General features: G+C 37.5%; 1 protein-coding gene across 1 annotated transcript; it reads left to right on the top strand.

The window, feature by feature from the left end:
• Nucleotides 1-391: 391 nt before the first annotated feature.
• Nucleotides 392-14501, top strand: CUNH1orf185 (chromosome unknown C1orf185 homolog). The gene is made up of 6 exons (XM_088128468.1): nt 392-494; nt 2040-3446; nt 5839-5944; nt 10955-11078; nt 12104-12137; nt 14018-14501. The coding sequence occupies exons 1-6, from the start codon at nt 392-394 to the stop codon at nt 14479-14481; spliced, it is 2238 nt and encodes a 745-aa protein (XP_087984594.1). The 3' UTR covers nt 14482-14501.
• The last annotated feature ends 4391 nt before the right edge of the window (nt 14502-18892 follow it).

Raw genomic sequence — 18892 nt, 5'->3', positions numbered from 1 at the left:
AAGATATGCACATTATAAGAAACGGGGGGGGGGGACTGTATGAGGGCTCATTTGCTTGAGGCTTCGGTCATTTCAGAGAACAGAAGCCGAGAACAGATAAAAAATAATTTCAAAAGGTGTATATGAACTGTGTTAGGCATTTGAAATACCTGAGCCTTCAGTGCCACATTCTCGAGCTGCAATAGGACAGCGGGCTTCCTCGAAGCCCCGCCCCACTCGCGCTACCTTAACGACAAGCATTGACAGCCCGCCAATTTCTTCGCGCGCGAGGTCAGAATCGTCGCGGGAGCCTCTCTTGCCATCTCTCGTGGCGTTCGCTTGTTCCTTCAACTCGAAGGGCCGTTAGAGCCGCCATGGCGGGCTGGGAGAAAGCCGTGCGCGGAGAAAAGCCATGCTAAGAGCTGGGGCCCTCATGGCCGCATTACTGGTTCTGGTGCCGTTCACGGGGTGGTCCGTGCGGGGTCGTCTTCTTGTCCTCTGTGAAGTGTGGCCGGGTGAGGACCACATAAGGCTATCTTCTCCAGTTTGATGGCTGGGAATTATGGATCTGTCGCGAAGGCTTATTCTCCGGGGAGCCGCCAAGCTGAAAGAGGCATAGGGTTTGTTAGGAATGAGGACCTTAGTCTGATACTTGAAAAGAATCCTTTGTAATAAGGGTGTGAAGTTAAAAGTAATAGCTTTAAGCTTGTAAACAAACGCGGGAGAGGAATAGTTTGGTTCCCAGTTTAACAACTACTGCCATTCTTGAATATGGAAAATCAACATAAAAGCAGTTAATTGAAAGCTATGAATAACTTTAAATCTGAGAATAAAAGGGAACTTTATAGTTCGGACTTGAAATTTTAATGAGCTAGGTTTATACTATTTCTTGTGGTAAATGCAGCTGAACAGAAACTACATGTCCCGTGGTGGAAATCAGAGATACTATACCAGAACTGAAATATGGAAAAATCCATTGTATATCTGAAATAACTGAAAAGTATCTGCATTACATTGTGAATGTTTGGTCCTTTCTACGTAACAGGCACCCTTAACTGCCTGCCCTGCTGCATTCTGTATCAGCTGAAGCTTCCAAATGCTCTTCAAGGGTAGCCTCATGTAGAGCTTATTGCAGTAGTCCAATCAAAGGTCATTAGAGCATAAGTGACGGTGAGCATTCCTGGTCCAGGAATGGTACAAACCTAACCCTGACCCTAACCCTGTGCAAAGGCCCTCCTAGCCGTGGTTGCTACCTGTTCTCCGAACAGGAAGTTCAAGTCCAGGAGGATCCCCAGATTGCATGCCAGTTCTGTCCAAGGCAGTGTAACCCCATCCAGAATCAAAGATGAAAGTCCAAAAACCCAGAGCCGCTTGGTCTTGCTGGGGTTGAGCTGAAGCCTGTTGTGTCCCATCCAGACCATAGCCTCCAGGCACTGAGACAGAATCTTCATGGCATCACTCAGACAACCTGGGATCGAGATATAAAGCTGGGTACCATCAGCATACTCATGATATATCATCCCAAATCATAGGATGACCTCACCCAGCAGCTCCATGGAGATGTTAAACAGAGGAGAAAGCACTGAACCCTGAGACATCCCACAAAGCAGGGGCCACAGGCTGGACCTCTCCCCCAATCAACGCCAACTGGAACCGACCACAGAGTAAGGAAACCAGCACAATACAGTCCTACCCATCCCAACTCCCAGAGCCAGTCCAGAAAGATACCATGGTTGATAGTATCAAAAGCTACTGAGAGGTCAAGAACAAGCATGGGTGCACCACCCCTCCCACTCCTGCCAGAGGTCATCCAAATTACTTTTTATAGTTACAGTTTTAAACCTAATCATCTAAGTTCATCTAATGTAATGCCATTATAAATCTCTGAAAATTCTGCTGGCCATATAGTGTCACATAGCTATGAGGGAGCTATTCATAAATCCTGTCCAAAACAGCTATTATTAAAACAAGTTTTAGAATGTGATCCTGGCCTTATGATAATCAGTATTTAATGTGATTTGAAATATTTAATTAAACTAGGGTTATTTGCTTTGTTGCAGGGCATTTAAAAGAGTATCAACAATTATCAATAGCAACTGATAATGATTCATACAAAACATCAGTAAATAGAATCCTAGAACAGTCTGCATTGAAAAAGGGCAACAAAAATTACAAAAGCTTCAGAATGAATTTCAAAATACATGGAAAAAATGCCTTTAAGAACCATCAACAAAAATATGCAGTTCTGTTTAAACTAAATTATCTACTTGCAGACAAAAAAACAAGCACACAAATTTCAAAAAAGCATTTAGTAACATATGTTATTTTGAGAGAAAGAAATTATCTAAGAAGGAGACTCAATATGCTGATGAATGCAAATCTTGAAGATTGTGAAGTGGAAATGAATTGGCATATTTACGTGAGCAAGAAATATGAAAGTAACAAATCACAAGTATCCTATTTTGAAAATGGATATAAATTCATGGAAACCAGGTCACCACTGAGCTATATGGCACATCAAACAAATATATTAAAAAGTGAAGAACAGTTACCAAAAAGTCAAAAAAACTTGGGAAGTATTATGTTAAAATCTGTAAAGCAACATAAAGGAGAAGAGCATATTGAAACAAAGATTCTAAAAAAGAAAAAATGTAAAAATAACATTGATAGACTATTAGCTTCTGTGAAAGAAAAACTTTGTAAAGTGAATACAAACATGTACAATAAAAATCACAGAATATTTTCTGATGGAAAAAAATTATTTAATACAGAAAGAAAAAAACTATATATAGGATTTAAAAATTTACAGTGGGGAAAAAGTGTTATTAAAGAAAAAACCAAGATGTGGAAACAGAAAGCAATAACTAAAAATTCACTTTATGAAAATCAGAAACTTCAATTCAAACATGTATTCACTTACCAAAGGAATAGTTACAGTCTACAGAGGGTATATTCAAGTCATAAAAATATATTGTTTAACATTCAAAGAAAAAAAGTGCCTGCATTTCAAACAAAAACTTACAGAGGCAAACATTTAATACGAAAATGGGGCAGTATTCTCAGAGCTGGAAAAGAAAAGAAATTTGGAGAAAATGAAATGGGCATTTTGTCAAAAAATTACTATATGCAGCTTTCCATAATAAATCTTAAGTTTCTAACAATTACAATGTATGTGAAGCAAGATTTTTTTAGTTCAGAGAAATGTCAGACAAAGCCATTAGTCCAAGTAAAAAAAATGTTGCAATGTCTGTTGCCATCTTCAGAGAGACTTAAAAAGAAGTATTTTAGTCTTGGTCAGAAAGGACTTGAAATGTCAGCTCTAAAAACACTGATGGTAAAACGGCTTGTTAAAAAAGAGGGTTTTCCAGCCTTGTTCTACTTCTACAAAGATATTTTTAATGGCCCATCGTCAATTGTTGAAAGAACCAAGCGATCAGCAAAAGATAAAACTCTATCAATATCAGTAGGTAGGTTTATTTTGATGTTTATGATACACATTTTAGAAATAATAGCTTTAACACATAATTAAGTGTATAAATTGAATAACCTCAGTTTAAAAGTATTGTTGATTAATTGACCAATAAACATCTTTAATATAAATAACTTATCCAGATTTGTAAGTCTAAAAATGAGAGAAACTGGATCCATACCCTACAAATAGTAAATTCTCCATGCCAACCAAAAAAGGACTTCAAATCCAGTGAATTTTAGTATTGATTCTGACCTGATGAAACAAATTAACAACATGAAAATTATATATGCATCATATATGTGTGTGTATGTATGTGCGCATGTAAGCATAAATCCTAGGTAACATTCCTGTATCATTTTAGGGCTGTTCTATCTTCCTCTTTCACTTCAGACCTACATATCAGTTCTAAAGATCTTTCAGGCCTGAAACAGATTTTGGGTAATGGGGGCTGTAGAGAGGACAATTGGAAAAGCTCTGTTTTATGAAGTCTGTTCCATTCATAGAAATGATGTTAAGATTCAGGCAGATGTATTAAAAGAATTGTCTATTGCCATATTATATTACTCCTCCCTGCCCCCCATTACATTTGGAAGAGACTTTGTTATGCTCCAGTGCCATCAGAAATGTAGTTTATTTTTTATTGGAGGTGCTTAGTTTTTCCTTGCCACTTCTCAAAGTAGTAAGTTAATGCGAAATGTTTAAATAAAGTTGTTAATAGTCTGAGCAAGGATGGGCTCAGATATTCCACCCTATTACAGGAAACTTCACCCTGCACATATTGTCTGCTCAGGTCATGGCTGTTTTACCTTCAGCAATAGAAGCTCTATTCTCCCTGATCCTATCTGGAAACTCTCTGGGTCAGGAAGTCAAAGCTCCTGTTGCCACACAGGTACTTCAACAGAAATAACTATGTAGAAGGTAATTAGAATAATAAGATTAATCTTAATGCAGTTGTTTTCTCCCTCAGTAATGTCAATGGCAATTTTGGCTCACTTGACCTTGGTAAATGGGAAAAGAAGAATTAATGGAAGCAATCACCCCCAGACTAGTTCCACAAAAACAATATACAACAATGGATTCCAAAATGTCCCCCACCTGTGGAAAACAGAAAAAAATGGGCTGTTTGAAAGGAGTTAAAGGGCAAAATGAGTGCTTTAAACCTTTCATTGATTTAAGATATCAATTTCACCTCTTAATCTTCCTCCCAAAATGAGTCCTGGCCCTACCCACTTTTTGAGTATGACCCTTAACATAGCTCTTGGACTAATAGAAGTTGCATTTTCCTGTATTATAGGAAATAAAAACCACCGGCAAATTTCTGATTAATGCTAACCTATATGCCTTCAATATTGGCATGAAGTTTAATACATGCTTCCACTCTTACATATTTAGGTTTGAATAGAGACCATAATTGTTTAATTGTCATAAAAATAATGGATTTTATAAAATGCAGAAGTTCGAAAGACTGAAAGTTTGCTATTATTTAGGCCAGGAGTTTTCAAACTTTCTGGCTGCAGAATTTGTTAATTTAAAAGAAAATCCCCAAACCCCTGATCAAAAGGCAAAGCTGTAATGATACAAAACTGGCAATGAAACTTGCGCTAATTGCCACTAATTGTTACCTGTCCATACCAAAACGGCTGATTAAGGTAAAGATAAATTTTGTATGCACATACATAAAGGTGGGCTTTCAGTTGCATAATTGCAATCATCATCTTGACTCCCCCCATCTCTGCGGATGCTGCTGCAGAGTGGTTAAAATGTTGTACTGGGAAAGGGGAAACCCAAATTCAAGTCTACCCTCAGTCATGGAGCCACTGCAGTTATGAACATACTTTCCTGGGAATAAAATTCATTGTCAGTAGAAGTTTCTGAATAACTATGTATGATCAAGCTATATATCCTATTTATTTTAGTGACTGAAATAGAAAATGTGGCACCCAAGTACAATTCTGTTGTAATTAATGCAAAGAGTGGGACACCTGCACAGCTATGAAGAAGACATGAGCGTGATTGAAAGCCACAATAGAGATGTTGAATTCTTTAATTGTTTTTGCCATCTTAACCATCCATTTCCAACCACATTTCTCTCATCTTGGTTTACTTCTGATTCTGGAGTCCAGCTAGAAAAAACAACTAGGAGGACAATGCACTGAGGAAGAATGGAAGGTAGGTGAAGAGTTCAGTCCATCTCTCACCACCATTCCTTCACTGAAAATTGCCCTTCTTCACAGCTGTGCAGCAGACAGGCCTACATTTAATCACGTGGGTTTACTCTGAAGAAATATGATTTTAAGGCAATTACATTGGAAGTTTTCTTTTAAAATTATAAAACTAAATTTAAGTGCATAATATTTTAATATTAACTTTATTTATTTTTTATTTAGATGTTTTGCAGCATTTAAGCTCTGCTCTTATAGCAGGTGCTACAATTTTTGGAATAGCTCTGTTTATTATTGCATTAGCAGGATTTTACCTGTACCTTAAAAGAAGGTAGGTTAATGGTTTTACAATTTCTTTCAAACATTTCAAACTGACTATAGGTGAATTAATACAGTATTTAAAATGAATTAATATAGTATTTAAAGTTTAGTTAATATCACATTAATGTACAACACCAATCCTAACTCTTATTTAATAATAGATGTCATTGAGATCATTTGGACAAAGAAATATTTTTAGGATGAAAAGTAATTTAAATTAGAATTTGGTCTGTTAGAGAATATTGATTCTCCAGGTCAAAGAGTATATTATTTGAAAGAAACTGTTTTGCGTCATAACCTTAAATGAGATGACATTACATTTTAATTCTGAAATCTACAGTTTAATCAAAGCACCTTTTTTTCCTTTTAACAAAATACATAATTTTAATCATTTATCTTGGAAAGTAGTGGTAATAGTAATAGTTATATTATCTTTATTACAGTTAACCTTGGAAGGTGAGAATCAGTGTATCTTTTCTATCAGACTTGCACTTATATTGCAGAAATATGGTATTTTGGGAGCTTCAAACTTCCAGCCAATCCTAGTTAACATCTATTTAGATCTCCTATTTTATAAATGAATATTGCCCTGTTATTACTATTTAAGTACTCATGTAAATAATTTTTTAATTTTCAAAAAATGACCACAATAACCTGTCATATTTTCTCAACCTTTTCTGTCATAAAATGGAATTTTGAAAATTGTGTGTCTTCAGCCTAACTTCATTGAAACACACATCTGTTTTGCTTTTTAAGGAAAATGGAAGATTTTGGAAGTAGTTTGCCATTGGCTGCTTTCTATGGCTGAGAGGGTGTGACTAGCCAAGGTCAACCAGTGGGCTTTGTGTCTAAGGAGGGACCAGAACTCCCAGTCTCCTGGTTTCTATTCCAGTACCTTAACCACTACACCAAGCTGACTTTCCTGTTTGCAGAATGGGGATATGCAACATATTCTGAGCACAAAACTGCCATTTTGATGTTCTGAATTTGGAACAAATCAGCTGGTGTTTCAGAGTTTTGTTATGAACTGGGACAAAATGGGAATGTCTTCACTGTATTATAAGTGTTTCAGCTGCTATGATTGGCTTTATTTATTTATAAAAATTGTCCAAAAATGGAGACCAGGAGAGTATGTTAGCCAATAAAGTAACAAATTCTGTTCTAGCTGCCATTTGTTAGCCATTAGAAAAATGAACTATTAAATTGGTCCGCTCCAGGCGACTTGTTTGGGTTTCAGAGGGAGCTTAGGGTTGTTCTGCTGTACGGTTCAGCTGAAGCTCTAGTGGTCACCTGGAAAGAGAGAGTGGCTGGGGTTTTGGACTGAATCATGTGTGAGTGACTTGTCCATGCCTATGAATCCTAGAATTCCCCATTTACGAAGGAGCTTAGGGAGATGAAGTGGGTGAAGAAATGCCTAGAGCGCCACTGCCGGAAGACAAGGAGCAAACCTGATCAAACATGAGCTAGAGCTGCTGTAAGAGCCTACCTCATGGCAGTAAGGGTGGTGAAATGTAACTATTTCTCTGCCCTTACTGTATCTGCAGATAGCCATATCATGGCCCTGTTTCAGGTGACCTGGATCTTTCTAGGAGGGAGTAGTCCTGGGATTCACCTACTGGGTCATTGTGAGAGAATATGCTAGGTATCTGACAGAAAAAATCACTTGGATTCATTCTGCATTGTACTCCAGCCTTGAAGCAGGGCCGTGGAGGTTACAGGGACTAAGTTTTGCATAGTTATCTGAGAAGAATTAGAGCCTGTTGGGCCTGAGGAAATGGACAAGGTTCTTATAGCTGTTCGTTCAGTCACTTCTATATTAGATCCTGGCTGGTTAAGGCTGCCCCAGAAAGGATATGTGATTGGGTTCGGATGGTGATTGATTCCTCTTTGAGGGATGGGTAATCCCACCAGCTCTTAAGGAGGCAGTGGTGTACCCCCTTCTCAAGGGGCCATTGCTTGAGTCAACTAGCCTGGCAATTTTTGTCCAGTTTCCAGTCATCCCTTTTTAGGGAAGGTTGTGGAAAAAGTGGTCATGCTGTAGCTTCAGAGGACTCTGGATAAAGCGGATTAGCTGGCCACCTTTCAGTTGGGATTCAGGCCTGGATGTGGGACTGAGATCGCATTGGTTGTGCTCTTGGATGATTTCTGGTGGGAGTGGGATGGGGGTAATATGTCCATCCTTGCTCTTTTTGAGCTCTCAATGGAAATCTTTAAAAAATGTATATTTTAATAAAGGTAACTCAGTAGTTACCTTTATTTCATTACATATGCTTTGTATCATTATGGAAACCATTTATCATACATAGATTCTCAATCTGATTCTGTATCCTGTGCCATACATCAAGAAAGGTGTTTGCACTCTATAAGAACACTTCATCCCCCCTTCCTGTGAATTGCAGTCCCCTTTCAAATAATCTTTGCACTATTGTTAAGCTTGAAAAATTCTCAGTTGCTGCCTTTTTTCAAGCCTAAATTCTGCTGATGAGAGAATTACGTGCATGAGAGAATGGAAGGATAGAAATGATTGGCTTTGACCGATACCATACGCTTGCATGTGATTCTTCATTATGGTGAGAAATATAGCCCCTGGTAGAAAAAGATACCCCACTGTCACCACAATGTATAGGAGGTGGCTGTTGCATACAAAATTTAAAAGGTATACAATATGAAAAATATATGTTATTGGCTAAAGTGAACAGTTTATATATATATATGTGTGTGTGTGTGTGTGTGTGTGTGTGTTTACACATTTACAATATTTTTGAATATTGTAGCATAGTACTTATTATTTTTCTTATCACACTTATGCAGTAATTTGTATGCTGTCTACTTGTGATTTCCAATATTAATACATTAAAATGGCATATAATAAAATAAAAAGTAAAAAAATGTGCTGTTGCTGTCTTCCAATTAGAAGTCTTCATCTCCAAATGCTTTATGGACAAGAACTGTTTTCACCAATTTCTTAAAGGATAGGAAGATGAGGGTAACCTGAACTCAGGAGCCAAACTGTTCGAAAGAGAGGGGTCTGTCATTGAGAAAATCATTCTTTGGGGCCCAGTAGCATCTTTTCCTGTATAGACTGTAGTGCAGGCAGATTCTACCTGGCATAGAGCACCCTGAAAGCAATAATGGCCCTAGATGTAAAGGAGTTTTAAAGACTGCCACCAATACCTTGAATTGGGCGCAAAAGCATACTGGTGACCAGTGCAGCTCCTGCAGAATAAGCATTGTACTGTCAACGAGTGGGTAGCTGCATTCTATGCCAGCTGCACTCTCCAAGTCATCTTCAAGGGCAGCCCCGCATCAAATGAATTACTGGGGTAAAGGTGAGAGATTACAATAGCATGAGTCACTGTTTTCACTGCTTCCTGATCTAGAAAAGGATATAACTACAGACCAGTTGAAACTGGCCAAAAGCTTTCCTGACTGCCCTCTGAATTCAGGACCCATTCCAGAAGTCCCCACATTGCACAGCTGCTCCTTCAGGGGACCTGAAACCTCTTCCAAAGCAATAGATGGAATATCTGTGGAACCACAAGGTTTCTGTACCAACAGTAATTCCATCTTCTTGGGATTTACCTGAATCTGTACTGTCCCATCCAGTTCTCACCCTCCAAGCACTGGGTAAGGACTTCCATTGCATTTTTTGCTCAGCCTGGGATAGAGATGTGGAAGTGGATATTGTCAGCATATTGATGATCCTGACCCAAGCAGATGACCTTCCTCATCATACAGATGTTAATGTGTTGGAAATGGCTGAGCCCTGAGGGACCTCACATTGAAATGCTCAAGTGTTCAATATTTCCTCCCAGAACAATACTGAATGGAATATCTGTTCAGGAAGATGCAGAATCACTGAAGAACAGTACTTCTGATCCCCTGGTCTAAGACTGCGATAAATGCCTTTGATACCCAATCCTCACAGGTGGTCCCCCAAAATATCACAGTACATGGTATCAAATACTGCTGAGAGATCTAACAGATGAGGGGTGTAGCTCCTATATCTGAGTCCTGCCACAGATGATCCTTAAGAGCAGCCAAGGTAGTTTAAAGCCCAGGCCCAGGCCTGAACCCCCAGATGTTAAACAACAAAACATCTAGACATATTAGAGTGCTGAATACATAATTCTCTAAAAATACTGGCCATTTCAGTGACAGCCAAGGAATATAAAAGATGGAATAAGATTAATAGAGTTTCCCATACATTTCAGATCATACAAGACATTTGCCTGAATTATGCTGAACACAGCTACAACATTGCCCTGTGATTGCAATAGGAACTTCTTGAGAACCTTTTTCTTTGATGAAGTATTGGTATAACTACCACTGAGCAAATTGCTTTTGGGGGATGGACTTCCTCAAGACAATTGGCACAGGAAGAGTGCAGTATCTCTGCTTAAATCTTTTCTATTAATTGACCCTGTTTTCCATGACTAGAACAGTTCTATTTTAAATCCACAGAGCTGCTGCTTTCACATATTTGGATCTTGGCAAGCCCACTGACTTTAACAATTGCTTACTCAGCTACATTAATTTAGAATTTACAAGAATTTAGGAGTAAATCATTCTAAAAAACATTTTATGTGACATACAATGTGATAAACAGAATTAGATACAGAAGTCCAGTTGAAGTAATTCTAGTTTTATGTATTGAATGCCATATAAAGGTTTTAGAATTATTTCTAAATTCAGCTCAGTAATTAACTTCAACATTCAGCAAAGCATAATTCTAGAATTGTTTCTTAATTATATTGCTTATTGCATGGCAGTTACTCATTTTCATTAATATTTTATAATTTTTAAGGGATATACATGTAATTTTATATTCATTTCTGAATCAGTACTGTATATTTAAATTGTATAAGTTTATATATGAAAATGCTTTCATCCAAGTATGATCAGCAAAACAAAAAAATAGTGTTACATTTACTTAGTTTTTTGGTTACAAAATTTATTTTAAAAAAAGTTTAGTTTCTATATGTAATCATATATATATATATATATTTAAATATTTCAGGCAGCTTTTAAAGTTTTTCAATACTGTTCTGAAAGATGGAAAATCTCCCAAGTCTAAATCTAATGATTCCCAAAGTTACGCACCTATTTCTGTTTCACAGAATTTTCATTTTCTACAACCAAAGGTACGATACTTTACTTTTATAGTTATAGAAAGTGAACCTTTAGTAGATGTGGCTTCTCTCTTTAGATGTATAGTATTCTGAGGCTAATTAATACCCTAATCGTAAACATGCTATTACAAATTCACTATGGATGATCTTTATTTGGGTGATATAAATGAATAGTCAGTACTATCTAGGCACAAAATTGGAACATAAAGTATACAAATTTTGAAATCTCAATGAGTGAATCCGAACAGAACAGATTGAAGTTGGATAGAATACTGTAGCATGTCCATAGGACAGCCAGTACAAAGCATGTACTCCAGAGATTTGGAATAAATCCAGATGTTGGTAAAAATTCAGATCCAGCCTATAAGTATGCATATAGCCAAAACAAAAGCTACATTGGTGGTGATAATGGATCCATGCTGGGATCTGACAGTGTTGTATTCTGTTTTCTTAATTGTGTACAGAATTTTTTTCAATTTAGATCCTATGATTTTTTAAAAAGTATTTAATTATAAAAACAAATAGACATACTAAAATCTTGATTGTATATATTACATTTAAAAAACATTTCTCCCTCCAAAATTGATAGAAATTAATATTTTAAGTCCAATAATAATTGGCACATCAAAATTAGTTTTAAGAATCTGATACTTCTTTGTCTTGTCCAGTGCCTGGTCAACAAGATCTGAATATTGCTAGAATAGCACTAAAGGTTTTCCTATACCATGGAACTCTGTTGTGAAAGGAATTTTATACTGTGACTATAGACTATATATTTTATACTCTATATTCTAAAAGCACCACAATCTGTTTATTATCACTTAGGGTTATTGCTAATGATTTATGAAATATCAATTCAATATTATTTTTTACATATGCTTTTTAAAAAATTGTAACAAAAGAATTGTTAGTGTTCAAAATATTTTAAAGTATTAATAAAGGATAGGGTATACTTAATAACTGAAGCATTAGCTACATTCTCAGTACAATTTACTAAATGTAAGGTTGATGCTTTGATCATCTTTTTTGTCTGATAGGACTCAAGAAAGAAACAGACAGCAATGGCAGCAGGTATAAACATTTTCTAAGAATGCAAACTACAAAGAATATATATTGCTAAGAGACTTCTGTAAAGTAAAGTAAATATTATGTTAAATGCAATTACAGAAGTTTAGATAAAAGAAATATATATTTTCAATATAATTAAATTTTAAAAGACAATGGCAGAATATTACCAATTAAATAGCTTGCTAATATTTTAATTAATATAAATATAAATCAAATATTATAGGATAGGAAGCATACAGATCTTCAAATATATACAGGTGGTCCTCAGTTAACAACCACTCATTCAGCAACTGTTTGAACTTACGACAGCGCTGAATGAGTGGTACTTATGACCGGTCCTCGAAGTTCTGGCCATCGCGGTGCTCCCACGGTCACATGATTGTGATCCGGGCACCTGGCATTTTTGAGTGTCACAGCTTCCCATGGTCATGTAACTGCAATTTGTGACCTTCCCTGTCAGCTTCCCACAAGCAAAGTCATTGGGGAAGTCACAGTCACGTGAGATTCTCTCGTAACGACCCAGTGATTCGCTTAATGATGGTAACCAGGAACTGCCGTTGCTAAGTGGCATGGTTACGTGATGTGCTTTATAACTGCATTGCTTAGCGATGGAAATTCCAGTCCCAATTTTCATCATTAAGCAAGGATTACCTGTATAACCATTTCTCATTATTGGACATGCTAATTAAGTTGCTGGGAACTGTGGTTCAGGAATGCTGGAAGACATTGCTGAAATAAGGATATGTGGCTTTAATTTTATTGAGATATAAATATTAAAGGTATCTATCTTTGATTATATTTAAATCTGATTGTGTTATCTGATACCAGATTTTCTTAGTATATTAGAAACAGCAGATATAAAACATTTTGCTAAAAAACCTACAATGTGGTAGATCCATATCTAACATTTGAAAAGTGAAGGTCTCTAAGACAGATAATAAATATTAAATCACCAAGTTAAAATTTGATCATGCTGTGCAGATCTTTCCTGGTGGATAGACCTGTACAGACAAACATTGTGACACTGTTGATCACTGGTTTAGTTTGTCAGGGCATTAAAATAAAATTTGGGACTTCTCCTAGTTCATATAAGGATATTTGCATGAAGAACCATTACATGTGTTTTAAGAAATTAGAATTATAAATCTGAAATGCATATCCACTGTTATTTAACATTGTAATTTTCAATAGTTTACACATTGCAAAACTTAAAGAGCAATATCAATAGTTATTGTTTCCAACAATAGTCATTTCTAAATCAGTAGGGCACTGCTTGAATAAAAGCTTGAATGTTTCAATAATTACTGGATTTAAGAGATAGCCCTCTTAATTTTTTGTTCAAGAATACATTTTTCATATTCTGTCTCATAACTTACTCTATTTTTTTTGCATTTCCATAGATGGTCACTACCTGTACTATGATATACTAATTCTTTATTTGGCTGTCATCTAGAACAGTTGTTCTCAACAGAGGCCATAGGGTCTCTCAGGGCCACAGTAAGTTCTGAGGGGCCCACCCAAACTTAACTGCCAGGCACATGATCAATTTGTCATAATCCTCACAACTCATTCTCTGTGCTAATTTCAGCAGCATAGATACTGAAAATTACTATGGTTTACAATAAATATCTTAATGAAAAAGACGGGCTGATAAGGGAACATAATGTAACATATCCAAAATATTTTTATTCTGTTTTTATTTGTTTATTCTTATGTTAACATTAGAGACAAAATAACATACAGAAGGAATTCTGGAACTACTAATAGTAGATATCTACTAATAGTAGATATCAACTACTATTCAAATTAGTTTCACTATTTATTAAAATAAATTCATTTTTAACACATGTTTCTAATGAATAATATTAACTGTTTTATTACAGCCTGTACCAAAGAGAAATCTGATTGTGTTAATGTAAAAGAAATATATGATAGCTCTGATACAGAAGGAAGTTCAAAAATGTCTCACAGAGGTTTGACTGTAAGATCCAGAGCATACGTGTTTCCATCTCGGTCCAGTGGAAGTATACAATCATTCTGTGATGATGTTTGTGATGTTTACTCAGCGCAACTTTCTCTATCAGATGAAATTGTTATGGAAAAACTGTGTTCAAATCTGTCCAGTGCTACCCCAAAAGGAAAAGAAACTGTTCCTGTTGCATGTCAAACAAACCATTGTTCAAAAGATAATCAAAACCAGTGTACCAATACTGATGTGTCACCGCAGCTCAAGAAACTAACTATTTCAAGGTCAAGATCTGAAAATGATATCATAAGGGCTTCCTCCAGTAATACATCACGTCCAGTACAGTCATTGACTCATATTTCTAAAATACAAAATCCATGATCAGTATCTATATGTCACATTGAAAAGTTCTGATTAATCTTAAAATGTTGATAATTCTATTTTTTCCTAAAACAACAAAGTTCTTAATTGAATAGTTACATTAAGCAACAGCACACAAAGTTCTGTGACAGAGTCCTGTTCCAGCTTTACAGGAAGTACTCCGTCCTTGATAGTCCATTTTAAGGTCAGAGCATTTCTAGTTAGGTTAGAACAGGACATTTTGGATCTGGAATATTTTGACCACAAAATGTTTTGTTGACCTCTCACAACAATGTGTGTGTGTGTGTGTGTACATGGATGCAACAACATAGCATCCTTAAAACAGCCCTTCAGAGTAACTTGTAGAATGTATTGTACATGGGCTAAGAAAATTATACCCTGTTAGAAGACCTGTTCAGGCTTTATTACATCAAAATAAGACCTGCCCTCTCTGGATGTCGTTCAAATGATTTCAAGCTTCCCAGAGCATTCATGCATTCAATGCAGGTTCCTGTAAGAGGAAAGACTTTGCACATTCAGTTGCATATGTGCTGGTTTTCATGCAAGCAAGGATGCCGAGGCTTTTATTGGGAGTGTTCTTGTGATAATGATTAATCTGTAGTCAGAACTAGAAGCTACCTAAGCAGTTCAAGCCCACCTGGGTGAATTCACAAGATATGAACTGATGGCATTCAAATGCATTTATTTGGGTTTTGCTCCTGCGGGACTCTGGTTCGTGTGGTAGCACCAACAGATGAAACCTACACCAGCAAAGTATGTTTTGCTATTAAATAGTATATGGTGGCCTAAGATAATATGGCTTTTGATCACTGTTTACTATCACAAGGAAAAACAATTCTGATCCTACTCATGGGATTGAGACAGTCTTGCCATTACTTTTTAATCAAAAAGCATTTTCATTTGTGATACAGAGTCATGCAAAGTTTGGTTGTATCGACCTAGTTGCATGATTCACTAACATATCATGAAATTATGAAATAAAGTAGAAAAATTTTGTTATTTCAAAGGGAAGTTGAAATCCCAACATGTTGGGCAATTCAAGTAGGAAATGTCATTGCACAGCTTGACAATGGATGTATGGCAAGGCACTGATCTTAGAGAATAATTCTGGAATCTAGGTATGTGCAATATAACAAAAATCATAGCCATTTTGGCTATGGAATAGCAAGCCTTGTAAATAAACTTCCAGAATGATTTATTTTCTTGTTTACTGGCAAAAAGGAACACTGGGCTGCTTGCTAAGCAAGATGGAGAGCAAGATACTTTCCTCCTTTCATAGTTCATTGGGTTTCTGTGGCAGGGGTATCAGAAAGATGGGGCATTTCCATCCCCTCCATCAGTTTTTTAGTCTCCTGTTATAATTGGTAGGTATAACTGGTATACCTGTTTTGATAACAAACACTGGTAAATGAAGTACAGTGGTACCTCGGGTTACGAATTTAATCCGTTCCGTGACTCTGGTTGCAACTCAATTTGGTCGCAAGTTGAGGTAAAGTTTCCCATAAGGTTCAATGTAAATACGGTTAATCCGTTCTGCCCTCCGAATTTGGTCGCACCCCGAGGTAAATTTCCCCCATAAGGTTCAATGTAAATACGGCTAAACAGTTCTGAAACATATGCATTTTATTTTTAAACCTCAAAAACATGAAAAAAAAGTACAGTACAGCACAGTATGAAGAGGGAGAATGGGGTGGGGAGGCAGTTATTGTTTGGAGGGAGAGTCCCCCTCCAAAGGGATATCGGGGAGATCTCCTTCAGGGGTTTCCCCTCTTCTTTGCCTCTTAGCTGCAGGCTCAGTTCTGGGGAAAAACCTGTCTAAAGTCAGTTGTTTTTTCCTGCGCTGCATAACCCTCTGGAAATGAGATACCATGTTGTCATTCATCATGTTCAACACTGTTTGTCACAGTTCTGTTGGGTCAATCTGTCCTTCATGGGCTTGTGCCCTGGCAGTGCCTTTTCTTCCCACGTGATGTAGGTTCTGTTTGGCATCTTCTTCCAGAAGAGCCCTGTCTCGTCGCAGTTGAACACTTGCTGAGCGACGTATCCTTCCGCCTTCATGAAGTCCTCAAATTCTTTCTTGTAGGCTTCTGCAGCAGCCTTGTCAGAACTGGAAGCCTCACCACGTCTTGCCACACTGTGGATGCCACTTCTCTTGCGGAATTTCTCAAACCAGCCTCTGCTGGCTTTAAATTCCTCACTTTCTACGCTGGTAGAGGGGTTTGTCCGCAGTAAATCACTGTGCAGTTTCCTGGCTTTTTCACAGATGATAGCTTCACTCACGCTATCACCTGCCAGCTGTTTCTTATTCAGCCACACTAACAAGAGCTTTTCCGCCTCTTCCAGCACTTGTGTCCTCTTCCTCGTTAAGATTGTCACTCCTTTTGCCACATCAGCTCCTCTGATGGCATCTTTATTCTTCAAAATAGTCGAGATGGTCGACTTCGCCATCTTGTACTCTGAGGCCAGATCAGTCACATGAATACCACTATCGTGCTTTTCTATAATATCCTTCTTAAGTTCGATCGTCACTTTTTTCTTCAAAGCCTTATTCTTGCCAAGCCTGCTCTGCATTTTCTTTGGAGCCATGCTGACAAGCACACCAAAAACCTTCCAAACGCCACAAAACACACCACAAGCCTCACCGAACGTCTCCTTGCTACTGTGATCTCGCCCACAGGAAGCCGCGACCGCGTGGCAGCAGGGAAAATGGCTCCGGATCCGGTTCGTAACCCGAGGTGGTTCGTATCCCGAGGTAGATTTTTGGGGCCGGAGCTGGTTGTATCTCGAAAAATTCGTAAGCAGAGGCATTCGTATCCCAAGGTACCACTGTACAAGAAAAAGCCATTGATCAGGACTTTAAAGCAACCTGCCTATCAGACCCATGTAGAAACAAATACCCAATCTGGGAGCCTGTTCTCTGGGATGCTCTGTTTCTCCATGAGTCTGGTTTTCTGCTTAGGGATGTCTGGTGGGTGTGTTAAATATCACCTGCCAGTCAGACCTATGTGGAAGCAAAGCACCCTGCAGAGTGGCTTGCTTGTTGGATCACTTTTTCTGCATAGGTCTGGCAGGCAGGTTGCTGTACAGAGGTCCTATTCTATCTACTATCTTTATAGCAGTGCCACAGTTGGTAGAAATCAGAAAAGTCATTTGACCAGAGTCTCTGTACAACAAACTGCTTGTCATACAAAGATAGTTAGAGCAGTACTCATATTTAAAGTTTCTGATGGCTACACCTACCAATGTAGCCAACTTTCAGAACTTATCTCTTCCCTGAGCTCAGGTCAGAGGGAGCAATTGGTAGATGTTTATTCCACCAGCAGCGAAATCCACTAATCACTACACAGCAGAAGCACTTGATAAGTAAAAGTGCACACAGGCAAGATATTGTGACAATTTTAAATCTCACAATCTTACTGAATGGAAATTTCTGTCAGAAATGTATATGGCATCAATTGCTGTTCTAATATGGGGGGGAAAAAGAATGGTCATAAGCTGAACATTCTTATTGGCATTCTATAGAAATATCCACGTCATTAAGTGGTTTTTGCCACTTACTGAATAAATTCATTAATTTTTAGATACTGTTTTCAACAGCTTGATGTGCAGTCTGTAAGACAAGTCAGGTTCTTTGGAAAAGTAGGGTGTGGCAATACTGCTCAAGGCCTCAGTAAAATGGAACATTTAGTATGCCATTTTACTTCTAAAAGATTTTTGGGTAGGGCAATGTCTAAATGCCAGTGAAAATACCCAAGATTTAAAAACCCTAATTTTTAGTTCATCAGTTTTAAAAAATTACCTCTTGGCTTTATATAGCCAATACTCTCCTCACAACAAAACAAACAGAAGAAATATACCCTTTTAGAATGCAATCTTATGCTTATTTACTCAAGCCCGACTGAATTATGTGACCACAAGTACTGTAATCTGGTTTCAGCTTTAACCTTGACTGTGCTCTAAGGAAGAAACTAGTAATACTGCGATGTTAACTAGAAACCATATTGGAATGAATTGTGCTTTTGAGTAAATATGCAAAGGATTAATCTTTTACTATTTGGCTGAGTTAATATACCAATCGTTTAACAACTTGCCAAATGTTTTAGGAAATACAATGTCCCCAAAATAAATGTACAACTTAAGGTCTGCCGAGACCCTATTTTTTAATTACAAAATTAGTCTGTGGTCTATTTCGGTATACGGAAGGAATACCTCTCCCAGCACAGTCACGAGAACCTGTTTTCAGAAATCTAGATCCTGGGGTGCCCATTTCCCTTTGGCTCGAAGGGAAGGTGGGATTTAATCATGTGGTGAGCGAAACCAGGCCCGTAGCGGCTGCTGGCATCAACGCAGGAGGAGGAGCTAGAGAGGCCAGTCTGACAAAGCTCGCTGCGTAGACGGCTGGTGACCAGGA

Source organism: Python bivittatus, unplaced genomic scaffold, assembly GCF_059951505.1.
Source record: "Python bivittatus isolate LINGU-HERP-01145 unplaced genomic scaffold, Pbiv_v1 ctg000700_np1212, whole genome shotgun sequence".
NCBI classification, from domain to species: Eukaryota; Metazoa; Chordata; class Lepidosauria; order Squamata; family Pythonidae; genus Python; species Python bivittatus.
Note: the sequence above shows the minus strand (reverse complement) of the source record. Positions and strands in the feature narration are given on the sequence as shown.

Excerpts from the sequence above, each read along its gene's own strand:
- CUNH1orf185 (XM_088128468.1), top strand. The coding sequence starts at position 392 with ATGCTAAGAGCTGGGGCCCTCATGGCCGCATTACTGGTTCTGGTGCCG. Across the intron at positions 11,079-12,103 it reads TTCATTTTCTACAACCAAAG|GACTCAAGAAAGAAACAGAC; the intron begins GTACGATACTTT and ends TTTGTCTGATAG. Across the intron at positions 12,138-14,017 it reads ACAGACAGCAATGGCAGCAG|CCTGTACCAAAGAGAAATCT; the intron begins GTATAAACATTT and ends GTTTTATTACAG.